This window comes from Pseudopodoces humilis, chromosome 3 (genome assembly GCF_049639895.1).
Source record: "Pseudopodoces humilis isolate 2021_Gansu_Grassland_sample_001 chromosome 3, ASM4963989v1, whole genome shotgun sequence".
In the NCBI taxonomy this organism is placed as follows: Eukaryota; Metazoa; Chordata; class Aves; order Passeriformes; family Paridae; genus Pseudopodoces; species Pseudopodoces humilis.
Genome location: NC_142202.1, coordinates 110,659,480 through 110,679,779, shown reverse-complemented (window position 1 = coordinate 110,679,779; position 20,300 = coordinate 110,659,480). Strand labels below are relative to the sequence as shown.

General features: G+C 51.3%; 2 protein-coding genes across 2 annotated transcripts; both read left to right on the top strand.

The window, feature by feature from the left end:
- Window positions 1–1,954: 1,954 nt before the first annotated feature.
- MCM3 (minichromosome maintenance complex component 3) lies at window positions 1,955–12,322 on the top strand. Its single transcript, XM_005528780.3, has 17 exons — window positions 1,955–2,233; window positions 2,664–2,776; window positions 3,343–3,551; window positions 4,051–4,181; window positions 4,400–4,638; window positions 5,326–5,434; window positions 6,029–6,182; window positions 7,231–7,362; window positions 8,279–8,487; window positions 8,993–9,167; window positions 9,293–9,419; window positions 9,674–9,824; window positions 9,962–10,102; window positions 10,323–10,429; window positions 10,797–10,879; window positions 11,389–11,464; window positions 11,797–12,322. Exons 1-17 carry the CDS (start codon window positions 2,153–2,155, stop codon window positions 11,993–11,995), a joined length of 2,436 nt encoding a protein of 811 aa, XP_005528837.1. The 5' UTR covers window positions 1,955–2,152; the 3' UTR covers window positions 11,996–12,322.
- Window positions 12,323–16,711: 4,389 nt separating this feature from the next.
- LOC102107069 (interleukin-17F) lies at window positions 16,712–19,804 on the top strand. Its single transcript, XM_005528813.2, has 3 exons — window positions 16,712–16,795; window positions 17,695–17,915; window positions 18,986–19,804. Exons 1-3 carry the CDS (start codon window positions 16,772–16,774, stop codon window positions 19,221–19,223), a joined length of 483 nt encoding a protein of 160 aa, XP_005528870.1. The 5' UTR covers window positions 16,712–16,771; the 3' UTR covers window positions 19,224–19,804.
- The last annotated feature ends 496 nt before the right edge of the window (window positions 19,805–20,300 follow it).

The window sequence follows — 20,300 nt, the reverse complement described above, 5'->3', positions numbered from 1 at the left end:
CCACCCATATTTTGTCTGCAGTGCAGCACACAGACTGTCAATTGCTGGATTTAATATTCTGCCTCCTGCAGAGGGAGAAAAAGCATCTCAGAGGTGAAATCTCATATCAAGTTCTGGCAATTTATATGGGATAAATCATATTTCTTTTGGGGACTTGCACAGATTCCTCCAGCCAGTTTAGATCCTCAATGTGACCACTTGAAAAAAAAATTTAAAATAAAAAAATAAATATAAATAAAATATAAATAAAATATAAATATAAATATAAATATAAATATAAATATAAATATAAATATAAATATAAAATAGAAATAGAAATAGAAATATAAAATAGAAATAGAAATAGAAATAGAAATAGAAATAGAAATAGAAATAGAAATAGAAATAGAAATAGAAATAGAAATAGAAATAGAAATAGAAATAGAAATAGAAATAGAAATAGAAATAGAAACAGAAATGCCAGGAAACAAAAAGTTGCCAGAAACAGAAGTGCCAGTGCCAAAGGTTTTCTCTGTTCATTCTTTGTGCTTTCTCCACTCATGAAAACAAGAAATGTCCATCAAATCAGAGGGAAGGGGTGGATTTGAGGAGCAGATGGAGGGAAATGGGTCCTGCTGAGTGTGCAGAAGCCACGGGAGGGTATTCCAGCTCAGGGAACATCTCTGGAGCTAGCAGAGCAACCTGGAAGAGTAAAGGGAAAAATAAAAATAAAATTAAAAAAAAAAAAAAAGAAGAAAAATGAAAAGAAAAAAAAAAAAGAAAAGGAAAAGGAAAAAGAGAAAAAGAGAAAAAGGAAGAGAACAGCAATAGAGCATAAAATCCTTTATTTCTGCCAACCTGCCAAACTGAATACTCCATCAAATTATTCCAGAGGAGGGCTAAAAGACCTCAAAAGGAAACTTCGAACTTTCACTTTGACACGGAGCAGTGTGAAAAAAATCTCTCTGGAGCAGGACAAATACCCAGGCCTTGGGCTGCACGTATCCCAAACTGGCCACAGAGTTATCAGGCATTTCCAGTGAGTGATTTGATCCAGGCACACAAACAGAAAATGGGAAACGGGGCAAAGGCTGTTTCCTGCTCCTCTTCCGAAAAAAGAATCGCAGCTGCTCCCTCTGGAGAGATCAGGCAGTGGGAATTCTGTGCCTCAACATTTGCACAGCCCAGCACACCCCGGGGTGAATATTTATTCCCAGGATTACCCTGGAAAAACTGCTGTGAGCTACAATATCCAGCGGACACGGCCAAGTTTGTGTGCCAGGTATGCCTTGCTGATCAAAATTTATTTTTTCATGCTTTTTATTCTATTTTTAAACACAGTTTAGATAAAGATTTTTAAGGGATACCACGATGGTTTTTTTTGTAAGGGCGAGCAGCAGATTTCCTGTAGGCAGCGGCGCCTTTTGATTCCTGCCTACAGCAGCCTCTTAGGAGACTTAAAGGAAGCTTGGAAAAAAGAGGGAAAGGGAGTTTTTACACAAGCAAATAGCGATAGGACAAGGGGGACTGGTTTTTAACTTGCTGGAGGGCAGGGTTAGGTGGAATATTGGGGAAAAAATCCTGTACGGGGTGAAAACACCCGGAAACGGGGCTCCCCAAAATACAGTATAAAAACATAACCCTCAGTTAGTTTTTAATTAGTTTTTGTTGGGCTTTTCTTGGTTTGGGATTGTCTCTGGGTGTTCTTGTTGCTTTCGTGTTTGCTTTTTAAATTATTATTTTTTCCCAAAGCGGCATTTTCGGCCCTTCGGTGACTTCCAAGAGCCGGAACCGGCATCAGAGCCGATCCCCGGTACCCCTATCCCCGCCCCTTGCGCCGCCCCCGCACTTTGATAGGCTGACGTTCTTGTCAATCAACCTGTCCCCGCTCCATTGGCTGTGGCTGGGCGGTGTTGACCAATCAGCAGCGTAGAGGGGCGGGCCGAGGGCGGATTTCCCGCCCGGTGGCGGGAAAGGAGCTGCGTTTGGCGCGAAACGGGCGCGCGGCGGGGGCGGATCGCGGGGCCTGAGCGGATTCCGGGGCCTGTGGGGATCGCGGGGCCTGAGCGGATCGCGGGACCAGCCCGGCTCCCCTCGGCTCCCACCGCCTTCCCCGGCAGCAGCGGGAGCGGCAGCAGCGGCGGAGGGATCCTTCCCAGGCCGTCCCGGTAGAATGGCGACGCCGGCGGGCGGGCTGGAGGATGCGGAGCTGCGGGAGGCGCAGCGCGATTACCTCGATTTCCTGGACGATGAGGTGAGACGGGCCGGGAGGTGCGGGTGCTGCGTCCCCTCCATGTCCCTCGGGGTTGGGAAACACCTAATCCATGTCCCCTCCCCTCTGTATCCTTAGGGATTCGGGAGCATCTCATCCCCATGTCTGCTCCCGAAGTTTGGGAACAGCTGGGCCCTGTGCCCATCCGCCCCCTCCATATCCATTCCCCCGGGAGTTGGGAACCACCTGATCTTTCCCACTGTGTAGCCCAGGGAGCTGGGATATCCTGGTCCCTGTGTCCCCCCCCATTCCTACCAGGAGTTAGGGAGCACCTGGTCCCTGTGTTGCCCCTTCCTGCTTAGCCGGTGGGATAAAGAGGATCCAGCTCTGCAGGAATGGGCTCCTTTTTCACACAGGCGGACATGCAAAGTGAGTTGATTTTTGGGTGTCTTTCCCCCACTCCCACTTGCAGGAAGACCAAGGGATTTACCAGAGCAAGGTCCGGGACATGATCAGTGACAACCAGTACCGGCTCATCGTCAACATCAACGACCTGCGGCGCAAGAACGAGAAGAGAGCCAGCAGGTGGGTGTGGGGCACTGGAGCACCTGGGGCACTGGGCCTGAGAGGGGTTTCAGAGGTTCAGCCCTGGTTCTGCAGATCATTTGTCACAAGAAAGCCCCAAACCTTGTCCTCTGGTGAAAGCCAGGGCCTCCCCAACCTCAGAGAACAGTTCCTTCCCAATATCCTGCCTAACCCTTCCCTCTGGCAGCAGGAAGCCATTCCCCCTTGTTCCAAGTCCCTGTCCAGCTGTCTCAAAGCCCCTTTAGGCACTGGAGGGGGCTGTGAGGTCTTCTCTGAATCTTCTCCAGGCTGGACAACCCCACGTCTCTCAGCCTTTTTGAGGATGCTCAGGGATATTCTGGGCCAGCCTTGCCAGTCTGGCCAGGGTCATGTGAGGCTCCCTCGATATGCTTGGAATTGTTCTGCTCCTGGCTGTTGGTGCCAGCACACCTCACACAGAGCTGTGATGGACTTTGCTTTTCTTCACCTCCTGCTCCTGGTAAACTTGTGGAGCAAGCTGGGCTGTGGGAAGAGTGTTGAGGAGGAAGGGTTTGACCCGTGTGCTTTGTCACCTCCCTGTGCTGCAGGCTCCTGAGCAATGCCTTTGAGGAGCTGATCGCCTTCCAGCGCGCCCTGAAGGATTTCGTCGCCTCCGTCGACGCCACCTATGCCAAGCAGTACGAGGACTTCTACATCGGGCTGGAGGGTAGCTTTGGCTCCAAGCACGTGTCCCCACGGACACTGACAGCCTGTTTCCTCAGCTGCATCGTCTGCGTGGAGGGCATCGTGACAAAGTGTGAGACTGAGGGACTGCCAGGGGCTGCGGCTGTGGAGGGGCCAGGGGTTTGCTGTGGAGGAGCTGGAGCCCTCCAGAAGCTCTGGCATGGAGAGGGACCTGGGACAAGGGCCTGGAGGGACAGGGGGAATGGCTTCCTGCTGCCGGAGGGCAGGGATAGATGGGATATTGGGAAGGAATTGTTCCCTATGAGAGTGGGGGGGCCCTGGCACAGGTTGCCCAGAGAAGCTCCCATCCCTGGAAGTGTCCAGGGTCAGGTTGGACAGGGCCTGGAGAAACCTGGGATCGTGGAAGGTGTCCCTGCTTGCCTGGGCCAGAATAGGGAGCTCAGCTGAAGGTCTTGAGTGTTGGGGTGGTCTTTAAAATCAGCAAATCCTATCCACATTTGACAGGGAGTTGTGATCCAAGTGCATTTTAGTGTTGGAGATCCTTTTGGGGGCTGTCTGCTGACAGAGGGGTGGGACATTCCACCCCTAAGTCCTCTCTTTTCCAACCCCAGGCTCTCTGGTGCGTCCGAAAGTCGTCCGGAGTGTCCATTATTGCCCAGCCACCAAGAAAACAATAGAACGCCGATACACAGACATGACCTCCCTGGATGCTTTCCCATCCAGCTCCGTCTACCCTACCAAGGTGAGGTGAAGCAGCAGCAGGTTCCTCTAGGGAGAATGTGCCAGCTTCAGTATGGAGCTGGTAAGCCCCAGCCTCCAGTCCTGCTAAACAACCCTTTCCAGCGGCCTTGTGCAGGTTGGGTGATGCAGCCTGTGTTCCCCCCTCTCAGCTGACCCCAGCTCTCCTCCCTGCTCTCCTGAGAAATGGTGCTCATTGTCTAATTTGGGTTCCTGCTTTAGGATGAAGAGAACAACCCGCTGGAGACAGAGTTTGGCCTCTCGGTCTACAAGGACCACCAGACCATCACCATCCAGGAGATGCCTGAGAAGGCCCCGGCGGGGCAGCTGCCACGCTCGGTGGATGTGGTTCTGGACGATGACCTGGTGGACAGGGTGAAGCCTGGGGACCGCATCCAGGTGGTGGGGACGTACCGCTGCCTGCCAGGGAAGAAGGGAGGCTACACTTCAGGCACTTTCAGGTGGGTCTTCCTTGGGCTTCAGCCCTCTCACCCTGCTTGGCTGAGTCTCTGGAAGGTGAGATCTAGCAGGTGGCCATCAGAGAGTTGGGTCAAACAGTGGCTTAAATCACTTGGAAGTGGTTTGCACCTTCATCCTATTTAGCAGATATGCTGAGTTGGAAAGGACTCACAAGGACCATCGAGTCCAATTCCTGGCACTGCACAGTCACCCCAACAATCCCACCCTATGCAGCCCTGAGAGCATTGTCCAAACTCTCCTGGAGCTCTGGCAGCCTTGGGACTGTGCCCATTCCTTGGGGAGCCTGGGCTATGCCCGACCACTCTCTGGTGGAAGAACCTTCCCTGGTATCCAACCCAAACCTCCAGCTGTTCCCTTGGGTCCTGTCACTGGTCACCAGAGAGAGATTGGTGCCACTTCTCTGCTTCCCCTCGTGAGGAAGCTGTAGACTGTGGTGAGGTCTCCCCTCACATTGTGCAGCTGTGACTTCCAGCTGTGCCCAGAAGGGTTTGGATGCTTTTAAAGGATGCTCCACTGATGGTCCAGCACAGTTGGATTAAGAGTGCTACAGCTGTCAAAGCTTCCCAACCCCTTCCAGGGCTTCCTAGAGTAAGTGATGGCCCTGTGGAAGCTTCTGCTCTGTCTCTGTGGGGTTTTCCGAGCTGACCACAGCTGTGTCCATTCTCCAGGACTATCCTCATTGCCTGCCATGTGAAGCAGATGAGCAAAGACGTCCGGCCTCTCTACTCTGCTTCAGATGTGGCCAAGATCAAGAGATTCAGCAAGAGCCGCTCCAAGGTATCTAAGTCTTGTGTCCAGGCATGAAGTTTCAGCTTGGCATGTGGCTAAGGAGGTTCTTGTTGGGTTGCAAGTAACTTCAACCCTCTTAGCAGGTTGTTGGATTTTCTAATTAATTTTCTTGGAATTTTCTGCTTAGACTGTGATCAGGCCCTGTGTTTTTTCTTGCTGCTTCTGTACTGCTTGCATCCTTCCTGCTGGCAGCTCTGCTGTGTCTTGACCCTACCAGCAGGTTTCCAGGGAGTTTCCTCTGCAGGAGAAGCACCAATTTTCTCACCCCAGACTGAGATAATGGGGTTCTGCCCCAGCCTCTCATGCTCAGAGCTTTCCTTTGTAGCACAGCGAGGAGCAAGCCTTGCTCTCACTGCTTCCAGTGCTTGTTTGGGTGACAGTGACAAGATGGTCCTGTCAGATAAATCCCACTGTGAAAGAAAACTCTGGCCAATAGTTTTCTCCTTTCCAGGTAATTTTCATCCATGTGGCTCTTTGATAGGAATAAGCTGAAATTTGGGCTGAAAGGGCGTTTTAAAGTATTGCTTGTTCTTGCTTGCTCCAGCCCACATGACGGGCCGTGCTCTGCCTCTTCTGCCTTAGGATATCTTTGACCAGCTGGCCAGATCCCTGGCTCCCAGCATCCATGGCCACGAGTACATCAAGAAGGCCATTCTCTGCATGCTGCTGGGAGGGGTGGAGAAGATCCTGGAGAACGGGAGCCGCATCCGAGGAGACATCAACATCTTGCTGATAGGTCTGGGAGGGCTGGGGAGAGGTAGCCTTGGGTGGTGTTGTTGAGGGTGAGGTGAAGGATTCTGGAGTTTTGTGCAGTAGCTGAGGTTAGACAGGGCAGTTCTGGAGGTTCCTGGCCCAGGGATGTGTGCAGGGCTGAGCTGGTGTCACTGGTAGGTCAGGTTGCTTTGGAACTTGTCCAGTTGGTTTTGAACATATCCAGGGATGGAGATGTGTCCAGATATGGAGTCATCAGCACAAGAAAGCTGTGAGTGAGTGCACAGGATATCTTGGACTGGAGTGCACTGGACCCGCCCTACTCTGGAGTCAGGCTGGGAGAGCTGGGGGTGTTCAGCCTGGAAAAGTCTCCAGGGACACCTTGGAGACCCTTCCAGTGCCTAAAGGGGCTCCAGGAGAGCTGGAGAGAGACTTGGGACAAGGGCCTGGAGGGACAGGACACAGGAAATGGCTTCCCATGACCACAGGGCAGGGTTAGAGGGGATATTAGGAAGAAATTGTTCCCTGTGAGGATGGGGAGGCCCTCTCACAGGGTGCCCAGAGAAGCTGTGGCTGCCCCTGGAAGCATCCAAGGCCAGGCTGGACAGGGCTTGGTGCAACCTGGGATAGTGGAAGGTGTCCTGGCCCACGGCAGGGGTTGGAACAAGGTGACTTTCAATGTCCTTTCCAACCCAAACCATTCCATGGTTCTAGGGGATCCCATGACCTCTGTGAGCTGTTATCCTGGTGTTTGCCCATGGTCAAGGAGACTTTTTTTTGTTTCTGCTGTCCCATTGGGTTTTCCTGTATTCTGAACTGTCCCCTGAATTGCCTCTTGTCCCATCCCCATAGCCTCAAGTCTCTTATCTCCATCAGTTTCCTCCCATGGGATTATAGATGATACTGGGAAGATCATCTGCTTACCTTATTTTATGAAGCCTGAACAAAACCCTTCTGTCCCCTTTCCCCTCCACCCACCCCTGCTCTGAACACCCCCAAACCAGACCCAGGTTGATGGTGCAGTTGGTACCCGGGGGATGAGTTATTCCTAAATGTGCCATTCCCCATCCCAGGAGACCCTTCTGTGGCCAAATCCCAGCTGCTGAGGTACGTGCTGTGCACGGCACCCCGGGCCATCCCCACCACCGGCAGGGGCTCCTCCGGCGTCGGCCTCACCGCTGCTGTCACCACGGACCCAGAGACAGGTGAGGAGCATTGGGGTGAGGACTGTTAACTCCTGGGGGGGACTCTGTGACATCCTAGGCTGCTGATCTCGATGATCTGGGAGGTCTTTTCCAGCCTTAGTGCTTTTATGATTTTTGTTCTGCAGTGACACTTGCAGGACTTGCTCCACCAGAAGCTTTATGGTAGTGATCATTTGGGATCATGGAATCCCGTGTTTTGGGGTGTTTTCTCCATTTCTCTTGGGTGCTGGTTTTCTTTACTCTTCTTCCGCTTGGTGCCACATTTGAGGGCTAGTAGCAGGCTTCCTCATGGGAAGACATTCCTAACCCTGGTCCTTATGATGCCTTGAGAGGCTGCCTAGAGCAGAGGCTAGACAGTGTTAAAGGAATAAAGTAGGTATTTATTAAAAAGGCCTTCAAAGGATGCACCTTGGGCAGTACAAGAGCCTGGCCGAGGCTCCACCCAAGATGGATGATGGATCACACGTTTTCACAGTTTTATAAGTTTTGGTCCATTCACATACTGGGGTTAATTGTCCAATTACAGCTTCAGTTAATGAAATCCCATTCTCCCAGACTGCTCTCCTCAACTTGCTGTTATTTATACTTTTTGGGCCCAAAGCTGCAATGGTGTCCTTGGTTCTCCAGCTGGAAAAGGATTGTTTTGTCTTAACTAAACTGTGAGGGGAGCTTGCCAACACTTCGTGTGAAGTTCAGAGTTATATTCTCGTGCAGTACAGAATCTGGAAAATATGAAAGCTGAAACCTAAGGCATCGTGTTCCCTAAGCATTCTCTCTGCTGTAGGGTTGGGTCAGAGAGCAACCCAGAAGGATGCTGCTGCTCCTTGAGGTTCACCCTCATCCCAGGGGTGATGGGAATGGCAGGGCAGACGTGTAGGGCCGGTGGGTGACCCTGTTTTCCCCCGTCCCGTGCCAGGGGACCGGCGCCTGGAAGCGGGAGCCATGGTGTTGGCCGACCGGGGCGTGGTGTGCATCGACGAGTTCGACAAGATGTCCGATATTGACCGCACGGCCATCCACGAGGTGATGGAGCAGGGACGGGTCACCATCGCCAAGGCCGGCATCCAGGCCCGCCTCAACTCCCGCTGCAGCGTCCTGGCCGCCGCCAACCCCGTCTACGGCCGGGTGAGCGCTGGTGTTACCCTGCCCTGGAGAAGGGAGGGTGCTGGGGGGAGGCAGCTGGTGAATTCCCAAAGATCCCCCAAACCCGTGACTTGGATGCATGGCACAGCAAAGACCTTGTTGTTGGTTTGGTGTCTGTTGTGGTCATGGCTTTGCTGGAGGAGAGAGGACCTCCTGGGGTTTCTCACCCTGTTTTGGTTCTTCTTGGATGTTGAGGCAGCCCAGTGGACCCTCATGCTGATGGCAATCCTCAGTCTTGGTGTCTGATCAGGGATTGCAAAAAATACCTGTTTTCCTTGGAAATAAGAGCCTTGCAGGATGAGGAAAAGTGGCTGTACTGCTGCAGCAGGCTGGGTTTGGTGTGGTGTCTAGCTGCCAGCACATCCATCCATCCATCCATCCATCCATCCATCCATCCAGCCTGGCCCAAGAAGGTCCCCCCAACCTCCCTGGCAGCCAGGACTGGCCTGTGAGGGTCTCCTGTAACCCTCACGCTGTCCTTCCCCAGTATGACCAGTACAAGACGCCCATGGAGAACATCGGCCTGCAGGACTCCCTGCTCTCCCGTTTTGATCTGCTCTTCATCGTGCTGGACCAGATGGACCCCGAGCAGGACAGGGAGATCTCGGACCACGTCCTGCGGATGCACCGCTACCGCAACCCCAACGAGCAGGATGGGGATGGTGAGTCCCATCCCTCCTCAGCCAGGTGTCACCCCTTGGTGGCAGCTCTTGGGGACTGTTTCTGGGGACTATTAGAAGTTGCTCCAGAGGGTAAAATCCTATTCTCTGTACGTTCCCCTTTCCAGCCATGCCCCTGGGCAGTGCTGTGGAGATGTTGGCTACGGATGACCCTGACTTTGTGCAGGAGGAGGAGCAGGAGCTGCAGGTCTATGAGAAACACGATGACCTCCTGCACGGGCCCAACCGCCGCAAGTGAGTCCTTCATCCCCTAGAGCTCCCTCAGGGTGTCCAGCACTGGGGGTTCATGGGTTTGGCCTGAGCATCCAGACAGTGCCAGCGATGCTCCAGCTGATCCATGGGTAGGATGCTAAGGGAGCCTTGCTTGATCTCTTGTGCCAAGCAGGTGGGGAACATCTGGAGCTGAATTGGATGCCTCTCAAGGGGTATAAATGGATGGGAAGCCCATCCCCACTGTGGTTAATGTGGGTGTACGTGTGTTCCCACAGGGAGAAGGTTGTCAGCATGGAGTTCATGAGGAAGTACATCCACGTGGCAAAGATGATCAAGCCCGTGCTGACCGAGGAGTCGGCGAGCTACATCGCCGAGGAGTATTCCCGCCTGCGCAGCCAGAACGAGATGGACTCGGACATGGCCAGGGTGAGCCCTGGGGGCAGCTCCTTCTTGGGCCAGGAGGAGGGAAACTGAGGCACAGGCCTCTCTTCTTACAGGTGTTTTCCACCTTGGATGTGACACCTCTCGGTGAGGGTCACACAGACACCTCTCTGTCCCCCCAGACCTCCCCCATCACAGCCCGGACCCTGGAGACCCTGATCCGCCTCTCCACAGCCCATGCCAAGGCCAGGATGAACAAGACAGTAGATATGCAAGATGCTGAGGCAGCTCTGGAGCTGGTGCAGTTCGCCTACTTCAAAAAGGTGGGGAGAAGGTGTCCCTCTGTCCCCAGGGGATCCTGGAATTGTCATTGGAAGGATTGGACTTGGTGCAAGCTGAGCACCCTGGGTTGCTGGTGCAAACTTTTCCTGGACACAGTGTGGGATCAGGCCACCACTTTGGGATTTTGGGTGCTTGGGGTTGGTCCCTAAAAGCAGCTTGAGTGAAAATGAGGTCTGAGCCCATCCTGCCTTTGCCACCCAGGTGCTGGAGAAGGAGAAAAAGCGCAGGAAGCCAGCAGAGGATGACTCAGAGACTGAGAAAGAGGATGATCAGGAGACGAAGGACAAGGAGGAGCGCAGGACAAGGAGGTAGGAGCCACAGCAAGGGACTGGGAGGGACTTGGTGCAAAGGGCCCCAGCCTCTTCTGAGATTGCTGCAGGCCTTGGGGAAATACCCCACCTTTTGCTCAGCCAGGTGGTTTGTCCCACCCCATTTGTAGTAGAGGGACATCATAATTTCCTGGATAAGGAATTGGCTGGATAGCGCTGGCACAGGGTGCCCAGGGAAGCTGTGGCTGCCCCTGGACCCCTGGAAGTGTCCAAGGCCAGGTTGGACAGGGCTTGGAGTAACCTGGGATAGTGGGAGGTGTTCCTGCCCATGGCAGGGGGTGGAACAGGATGGACTTTAAGGTCCTTTCCCACCCAAACCCTTGGGTGACCTCTCCTCCCCCTCCAGACGGAAGAAGGCGCGCACAGAAGGCGAGGAGGGCTCCTACGACCCGTACGACTTCAGCGACGCCGAGGAGGAGATGCCACAGGGTGAGTTCCTGGGTTTGGTGACACCTGGCTCCTTGAGGGGGCTGCTGGGTCTGCAGAGCCTGGGGAGCAGCAATGCTGCTGTTACCTGTGGTCCCTGGCATGGTGCAGTACCAGAGCCACAAATCCATATGGGACAAGGTTAGATGGGATATTGGGAAGGAATTCTTGTCTGTGTGAGGGTGGTGAGGCCCTGGCACAGGTTCCCAAAGGCTCTGTGGCTGCCCCTGGATCCTTGGAAGTGTCCAAGGCCAGGTTGGATGGGCCTTGGACCAATCTGGGATAGAGGAACGTGTCCCTGCCCATGCCAAGGGTTGGAGGATCTTTAAGGTCCCTTCCCAAACCATTCTGGGACTCTATTGCTGATGAATTTTTTTTCCATCCACCTCCAAACTGCAGCATAAATAACAGTATTGGGAGGCAGTTTGACATCACCCCCCACCCAGTATTTTTGCTCTCTGGGTACTTGGTCACCAGGCACAGGGTGAAGGTAACTCTTCCTTCTGCTCCAGTTCAGGCACACCCTCCGAAAACGCCCGAAGCCTCAGGAGCTGGTGAAGGGAAGAAGCTGGAGTTGGCTGAGCCAAGGTGAGTGGGGGCTGTCCCTGTGTGTCCACCTCTTCCAGTGGCTCAAGGCTGTTGTCCCATGCTGGAGATGCATCTCTGATGCTCCCAGCTCCGGTTTTGGCCTTTCCTACAGAATGCTGCTGCTGGAATGGAGAAGGTCTGAGGCATCCTGGGCTGGGGGAATAAGGGGAAGGATTGGTGTGTGTTCTCCATGGGTGATTCCCTTTCCCCTGATTAGGTTGGAGGCATTCAAGGCTGCTGGAATGGAGAAGGTCTGAGGCATCCTGGGCTGGGGGAATAAGGGGAAGGATTGGTGTGTGTTCTCCATGGGTGATTCCCTTTCCCCTGATTAGGTTGAAGGCATTCAAGGCTGCTCTCCTGGAGGTGTTCAAAGCTACTCATGCCCAGTCCGTGGGCCTGAAGAACGTGATGGAATCCATCAACCGTGACAACCCCGAGCCCTTCTCGGCGGCCGAGGTGAAGGTGGCCCTGGCCCACATGCAGGATGACAACCAGATCATGGTGTCTGATGACATTATCTTCTTAATCTGAGCCTCTGGGCGGAGGAGCCCAAGTTTTACATGGACTCTCAGCCTGGAGACTTGGTGTTTGAGTGCTTTATGTGACTGAGCTGGATTCTGGGGAGCTCATCTCTGCACTTCCTTGCTGTGCATTGCTGGCACCAAAAAAAGAGCCTGGAGCTCTGCATGTTCTTGCTGTCTTCAAAGTGCGGGATTTGGGAAGAGGTTTCTGCAAGGAGATGAAAGGAAAAAACCTAGGAGCAAATTGTCAGTGTTTTTAATGTATTGTTTTTAGCTTTGGTGTTAAGAGTGGTGGTGTTAAGCGTTCTAGCTTTTAAATAAAAAAATCCAACATTCAGAGCTGGTGAAGAGAAGCAATATGAGAGCTCCACTGTGAGTGAAACTTTTATTTCCCCCTTTTTTTTTCCCATTTTGCCCCTATGACATAGCCTAGATCTGCTTGTCTCACAGGGAAAGGTGCCTAAAGCCTCTCCTCTTGGCTCTGAACTTCCCACCCATCTTGTGGAGGATGATTCTTGGCAATGGGGGGGGGGGCAGATGTAGGCTGACCTAATCCACTGCCCATGAAAAGCTTGAATTTCCAGATTTCACACCCCTGATGGGGGTTTTGTCCCCAGGGAAGGGCCTTGGGAGGTCTCAGAGCTGCCCAGGGAGTGTGTTCCTGGCACAAATGGATTCCATCTCCTCCTGCTCCTGCCTTTAACCTGGGATCATCTGGTGATGGCAAACTTTCAAGAAAAGCTGAACACACAATCAGACCAGTTCTGGCTGCTTGTCCAGAGCTGCTGAAGGTTTGTTTTTTTCTTTAATTTCTTTTTTCTTTTGTTCTGGTGAGTTTGAGCTTTGGAGAAACTCCTGAAGAGGTTTGTTGTTGTCACTGTGCACAGCTCCTGCTCCCTTCTTTCTGGGTGCCATAAATCTTTATTTGGGATATAAAAATGTCTGTACTGTCCCATGAGTAGCTGTTTGGGGGGGGATGTAGAATTCCCACTTGTGGGGATACAGCTGCAGTTACCCGGATGGGACTTGTGCTGCTGTGGAAGGACTTCAGCTGCCTGGTGGGCTCTAAGAGCCAGATTTTGGAGCTCCTCTCATCCAACGCAGCCATGACAGCAGGGTTGGAGGGGATTTTGCATGTTTGCAGCCTCCTAGAGATCTCTGGGTGTGGGTGAATTGAGCTGGTATAGAGCAACCTTGGACCTTCAGGTGGGGTCTGGCTCAAACCTGCAAAGACTGGAGAAAGTTAAACACAGATCCTCTTCTCTGGAGATGGGATGGGAGAGCTGGGATTGTTCAGCCTGGAGAAAGCTCTGGAGAGACTTAAGAGCCTCTTACAGTGTCTAAAGGAACTCCAAGAGAGCTGGAGACGGGCTTGGAACAAGGGATGGAGGAACAGGACCCGGGGAATGGCTTCCCACTGCCAGAGGGCAGGGATAGATGGGATATTGGGAAGGAATTCTTGGCTGTGAGGGCGGGGAGGCCCCTGAATCCCTGGAAGTGTCCAAAGCCAGGTTGGACGGGGCTTAGAGCAGCCTGGGATCGTGGAAGGTGATCCTGCCAATTCCATAATTCCGTGATTTTGAGCTTCCCCTGCCCTTACAGCTGGAGAACCGCCAATTCTGAATTTTCCTTGCGAGGACACCAGGAGGAGCTCCAGGGCAGAGAAATCGGGTCACAGCCCGGGGCTGTAGGCTGTGGGTGACTCTGGGGTGTGCTGGAGGCCACCTCGGTACATCCTGGGCAACTGGGAGACAAACTGCCTTTGTCAACAAGGGAAAAACTGCCAAAGGTGTCTGGAGAGGCAGGAGCAAGCTGCTGGAAGTACAAGCCGTGTCCTGTGCTGCCGCTGAAATTTTTATTTGACCCTGTCATCTGGAGATTTTGGAGGCTGCAGTTTCAGCCTTTGGCTGCTGCAGGCTGTGGAAGGTGCTCTGAGCACCTGGTCTAGTGGAAGGTGTCTCTTCCCATGGCAGGGGTGGGACTGGATGGTCTTTGAGGTCCTTGTGATTCTGTGATCCATGAAAACCTGAACCCAGGTGTGTAACATACCCTGCAGTGCAAACAGTGCTGTTTCCTTACAGGAACTCGGGAGTCAAAGAGTTCTTGTGAGTGGAATTAAAATAGTCTTTTATCTCTGAGTCCTCATCCATGCTCGAAGCCCTTGATGTGTGTGAGGGAAAATCTTTTTGAGATAACTTTATATTCCTATATATAAGGGAAAAAATCTTCCCTGTGAGGGTGGTAAGGTCCTGGCACAGGGTGCCCAGGGAAGCTGTGGCTGCCCCTGGATCCCTGGAAGTATCCAAGGCCAGGGCTTGGAGCAACCTGGGATAGTGGAAGGTGTCCTTAACCATGGCAGGCAATTGGAACTGTATGATCTTTACAGTCCCTTCCCACCAGAGCCATTCTGTGATTCTATGAATAAAAGTATTTTTCCTCCCTTGAGATGATTCATGGTTGGTGGCCTCTTTTTGATTAAATTTTTTTAGTGAACTTCAGCTCAAGCCAAGTTTAGTTGTAGGAAGTTGTAGGAAATTCTGGGTCAAAGAGGGAATCCCTGCTGAAGTAACAAGCTGCTGAAGACACAAGAAGTGAGTGGAAAGTGGTGGTGGGGGTTCATAACCCGGTACTTGGCGTGATAGCGTCATTGCTTCATCGCACGTAACCATTTCCACTCAACCCTGTGCCTGCACAATCCAGCCCATTTTCATGGCAGTGCCCTTTCCTTTCACGGCAGGCCCTCAGGGGGAAAAAAAGGAGGTCAGCTTCTGGGCTAAAAAAGTGGATTTCTGGTAATTCCACCCTCTCCTGCTCTTCCTCACTCTGTGTCGCAGCTCAGTAGATGCGCTGGTGAATATATGGGACAGTCAGAATGGGAACGTGTGTCACAGCACTGGTGTTGCCTCAGGTGGACTTGGTAACCTGAAATGTGACAGATGTACATGAGGAGAGTCACTGGGCTCAGAGCTGCCGGTTGAACCAGACCACAAAGTCATGACAACATCCTGCAGTGATGTAAAGCATCAGTCGATGGAGATTTCTGCTGCTGTGATTCAAGAGAGGTGACAGAGCAGGGACCATTAGTCCCTTCTCGTTGGAAAGTTCAATGAATTTGTAAGAAGTTTCTGATTTTTTTTTTTTTTGTAGGACTGAAAATACCACGAATCTGTTGATTTCCTGGATGACTGAAGATGAATTTGTGTGAAGTCCTTTCCTTCCAGCTTGGCTACACAGCTTTGGGAAAGGTTTCTCTCAGGGCTTTTCTGCACAAATAAACTCCATAAAGTTGTTATGTAAAGGTTTCTTCTGCCATAAAAATAGCTTTTACTCCCAAAGAGGCCCCCTGGTGCTCCAGGGAAGTCCCACTTTCTGATTTCCAGTTGGTGACTGCTCCTTTCTGGATCACAGGATGCAGAATCCTGTTTCCACTTCTATTTTCATGCCTCCCTCTCCTATTAATTATTAAGTGAAGATTGTGTGATGGAGAGGGATTAAATCTTCCATGAGCACAAAGGAACAGGACCAGGTGGAGGAATTCAAGCTTCTGACCCAGCCCTTTCTGGGCTGTTCAAGGACAATGATCAACCCAAGTCCCACCACATCCCGTGTGAGTCCCACCAGACAAGTCAGGAGAGGCTTTCCTCACACCACCTTGCTGGCTACAGGGCCACGAGACAAATTTAGAGTGTTTTGGGATTGTGCAAGACTTATGGGATGTACAGGAGCAGGAGCAAACTGTGCAAAGAAAAGGATAAAGGTGTTTGTGTGTGAGTGCTAAAGATAACAGGATGGATTAGCTCCGGATTATTCCGTAAGTCTGGGCTCCTCCTGGTGCTCCAGCCCCTTCCCCAGCTCCATCTGCCACCGTGTCTGTCCAAGGAGCCCCTCCAGGAGATGTGCTGCTCCAAGGTCCACCCAGGTTACAGGGCCAGAGAAGGAGAGCAGTATTCCAACAGCACAGCTCAGGCAGGGACTGGGGGCAAAGCTGAGCCAGGATGGGGCTCCTGGTGGTGGTGGTGAAGGCCAGTGAAGGTGGTCAGGGCCCTAACAGGGCATGTATGAGTTCTCAGAATTCACAATGTGTCACCACAGTGGGGATGGTATCCCAGCTCCTGCTGCCCCGATATCCCCCAGCAGGAATTCCCCATGGCACTCACTCTTCCTTCCCCTGCCCAGTCCCTGCAGGACACAGGGATCCCTCAGGCGAGGTGGGTGTGGGTTGTGCACTTGGAGGGAGATTAAATGGTGAAGTTCCATGTCCTGCCCTCATTTTGAAACCCCTGGTGGGTGCCTGACTTTGTGGCTTGCTGATCTCTGCTGCTGGGCTTGTTTGAGGCACGTGGAAGTGCATCCCCACGTGTTTGTGGTGAAAGAACGCTATTATTAGAAAGGGGGGGGTGGGAAAGAGTGAAAAAAAGCCCCAAAAAAACAACACTTGCCTGAACAGTTTGGGGCTTTTTGGTTTTTGTTTTTTTTCTTTCCTTATCTCTTGATCTGCCTGAATAAATGATACTGGCTGATTTGGGATGCTGGTAGTAGCATCTGCTTGTCCCTTTTTTGGAGGTAGATGGGAGGAAGTGGGCTAAAAATTGCAATATCAGCTCCTAACCTCGGGTCAGGTAAGTCAGCTGTGCTGCAATGGAAAGGGTGGCAGTGCCCCAGCTTTGCTATAAAATGGAGAGCACAACCCGCCTTGAGACACAAGCAGGGTTGAAAGGGTCTCAGAGAAGGAGAATTCTCTTGTCCTGTCGCCCTAACATCCACCCAAAACAGCAGGAAAGTTACCATGGCTTTCACCAGCTCTGCTGGGGTAAGTACTCATATTTTAAAATAAAGGATAAGATATATTTGCTGCAAGAGAGAAAGCAGAGTGCAGGTCCCCTGATTTATGCAGAAAACCCTTCTAGCCCTGCTGGGAGCTGAATGGGATGCTGGTGTGTCTGATGCAGCTGCTTGGTGATTGAGTGACAAGGGTGTGGTTTTCTAGCCATTATTTATTTATCTCTCCCTCAGCACTGCCCATGTGGGATTGGCAGGGTCCTTTTTGCAAAGTTATCAAAATTTTCACTGTGGATACCTAGGCATTTAAATTTCAGTCTGGGTGGAATTTGCAGCACTGTCAGCTCCTTTGATTTTCTTAAAAGCCTTGCATTTATTTTGTCTTCTTTTTAGGAACTGGACTTCATGATCCTTGTGGTTTCCCTTTCAGTTTAGGATATTCTGTGATTCTATTATTTACTAAAACTCTCCCTACTGGAAATGGCCCAAGAATCTCAGATTTTCTTGGGAAGAGGAGTATTTCTAGCAGATGGCTGTGGCTTTTTGTTCTGGGTTTATGGCTGTGGCCAGCTTTTACTGTCCTGAGAAAGCCATGGCTGGGCAAGGTTTTAAGGGCAAGGAGTCAGCTGAGTCCTTACCCCAATTTATAGATGAAAAGATGGTGCTGTGTGACTGCAGAGTAGGATCTCCATAGCTTGTTGGACAGATGCTCTTCTTGGTGCAGAATCAGCCATGAACCAGAATTTAAATCAGAGTTTAGCATGAGTTATGATGAGTTTTATTAACATTATTTTGCTGCTTGCTCATCTTGGCCCGTTTCACACAAATGTTGAAGATGGCCCAGTGGTGGTCCAGTCTAACCAAGACTTGGGTCTTTGTGCTCTCTCTTTCCTGACAGGGCAGAATTAATGACACTTTTCTCTCTCCCAGTTCAGATCACTGGTTTTGGTGCTGGTTTTAGCCCTCACCGTGAGGAGCTCACCCCCCAGAAAGGCTGGAGCCTCTGCGAGGCTGAGGGAAGGTTGCCTGAACCAAAAGGATCCCAAATTCCCTACAACAGTGAAAGTTGACATTCGGATCAGCAACTCAGATCACGCCTTTGGGATGGTCCACGATGTCAGGAACCGCTCTCTGGCTCCTTGGGATTACAGGTAACCGTTCAGTTGTTCTCTAAACTGGGAGGGCTGTGTCACAGATGGGTTTTTGTGGTGACTGTGGATCATTCTCAGCATATGTCCAGAGTCCCATGAATATTGCAAACGCTTCTTGACACACCCTGACGTTTTGATGCTGGGTGAGATTTCTTCGAGAGGAGCTTTGCAGTGCAAGGGGGTATCACTGGAATGGTTTCTAATCATCTTGTCAGTCTTTATCAGTCACAGAACCATTTAGGCTGGAAAAGCCCTCTGAGATCACTGAGTCCAGCCATTCCCCCAGCACTGCCAAGGCCACCACTGACCCGTGTCCCCAGTTGCCACATGCACATGGCTTTTAAATCCCTGCAGGGATGGGGACTCCACCGCTACCCTGGGAAGCTGTGTCATGCCTTAACAACCCTTTCAGGGAAGAAATTTTTCTTAATATCCAATCTAAACCTTCCCTGGAGCAATTGGAGGTGATTTCCTCCTGTCCCTGTTCCCTGGGAGCAGAGCCTGATCCCACCTGGCTGTCCCCTCCTGTCAGGGAGTTGTGCAGAGCCAGAAGGGCCCCCTGAGCCTCCTTTTCTCCAGGCTGAGCCCCTTTCCCAGCTCCCTCAGCCTCTCCTGGGGCTCCAGCCCCTTCCCCAGCTCCTCTGAGCAGCTTTCCGACCCCTCTGCCACAAGCCTGTAGTGCTGCATGGGGTTGAAATAATGATGAAATTAATTATTCCTCTAGGAAAAGAATGAGCACGTTGACATTTCACATTTTCCTAACAGGAAAAAACATCCAAATGCTGAAATTAAAACCAAACAAAAATTAATATAGGCCAGTTGTGAGTTCTGTGTTATTTAACCCAGCTCCACTCCATTCATCAGCTCCTAAAGAGTGATGCAGCAATATTACCCTCCCAATGCTGATTCCATTTCTAGGAAATCACTGTGAAAACGTTGAGGGTAAGGAGATCCTTTGCATCTCACAGTGAGAATGCACAGGTGAACCGGATGATGGAGATATAAACAAGAAGATCCTGCCAAACCACGATGTCCGAGTGCATAAATCAGTTTTGTGTCCCCATCCCCAGGCTGGATGAGGATCCCAACCGCTTCCCACGGGTGATTGCCGACGCCCAGTGCCGCCTGTCGGGCTGTGTGAGCCCCCTGGGGCAGGAGGACCACAGCCTCAACTCGGTGCCCATCAAGCAGGAGATCCTGGTGCTGCGGCGGGAGCAGCGCGGCTGCGTCCCCTCCTACCGCCTGGAGAAGAGGGTGATCACCGTGGGCTGCACCTGTGTCACTCCCGTCATCCAGCACCAGTCCTAGCAGCAGCCATCAGGGCAGGCAGCACTGGGGAGAGGAATTAATTCCCATAAAAATCCCTCTGGTGAAATCCCACAGCCGCCTGCCTCGCGTCCCAGGGGTTCCACATTGTTCCCCTTCCAAATCGGAGCAAACTGTCTCCTGAAGGTCATGGTTCTTGCTGTTGTTCATTTATGGATTTGAGGATGGGAATTATAAGTAGCTGGTGATGGAGGGGAGGAAGACTCCCCCAAGCAGTCAGAGGGGGAAGCAGTGCTTTTTAAAAATTTATTTTTCATTGTGGTTTATATCAGTTTGGTGAATCAAATGAATTATATTTTCCAAAGCTCTCCTTGGCAGCAAATTGCTCTAATTGAATACATGCCCACCAGCACTGCCACAAAAAATTCCTCATCCTGCACCTTCTCCCTCCCTTCCTCATCCCTATCCCATTTCCCTTCTCTGGCCATCCCTGCTCACTGGGATATTACTGGTGTCAGTCAGACATTGGTGCCACCAGGCCTGGTTGTCACCACAGTCTGAGTTTATGTCACTGCTGCAGTTGATTTATTGCAAAACATTTTGAGAGGTAATTGATTCCACTTGTTGAGCGCTAAATGTTAAAGAACCAACAGATATCTGTATTTCTATTTATGTCTTCTATTTATGGCTGTATTTATCGCTCTGTGTGTACTCAGAGTATAAAAAAAATGATAAAATTAATCTGTATTTATTCAATAACTTATCTGCTGAATAAAAATCATATTTTATTTAAAAAAAAAGCTTTTTCATGGTATTTCAGAATGACAACAGACACAGAGAATGGGTTTGTGCTGCAGTAGCACTGAGAGATTTCAGCACAGATCAGGCATTTTCCTGTGAAGTGAGATGAGTAAGAGGCAGCAGAAGAGAACTTGCAGCCTAAACAGATGGAAAGATGCAAAGAAGAGGCTGAAAGGAGTGAAGGGAGGTTCTGCAGGCAGTGGTGGCAATGGAATGAGGTTTTTTTAGACCTCTGGAATGGTCTCTAAGGATGGTGGGAAAAGAAACGGGAGGTGTCATATTCTGGGGCTGCAGCCAGAATCTGGATGGTTCTTCAGA

What these genes read in the sequence shown, in the direction of transcription:
- LOC102107069 (XM_005528813.2), top strand. Translation starts at nt 16,772, where the DNA reads ATGGCTTTCACCAGCTCTGCTGGG. An exon ending in CTTTCACCAGCTCTGCTGGG is followed by an intron (nt 16,796 to 17,694) that starts GTAAGTACTCAT and finishes TCTCTCTCCCAG; the next exon opens with TTCAGATCACTGGTTTTGGT. An exon ending in CTGGCTCCTTGGGATTACAG is followed by an intron (nt 17,916 to 18,985) that starts GTAACCGTTCAG and finishes CCCCATCCCCAG; the next exon opens with GCTGGATGAGGATCCCAACC.
- MCM3 (XM_005528780.3), top strand. Translation starts at nt 2,153, where the DNA reads ATGGCGACGCCGGCGGGCGGGCTGGAGGATGCGGAGCTGCGGGAGGCG. An exon ending in TACACTTCAGGCACTTTCAG is followed by an intron (nt 4,639 to 5,325) that starts GTGGGTCTTCCT and finishes TCCATTCTCCAG; the next exon opens with GACTATCCTCATTGCCTGCC. An exon ending in TGGACTCGGACATGGCCAGG is followed by an intron (nt 9,825 to 9,961) that starts GTGAGCCCTGGG and finishes CTGTCCCCCCAG; the next exon opens with ACCTCCCCCATCACAGCCCG.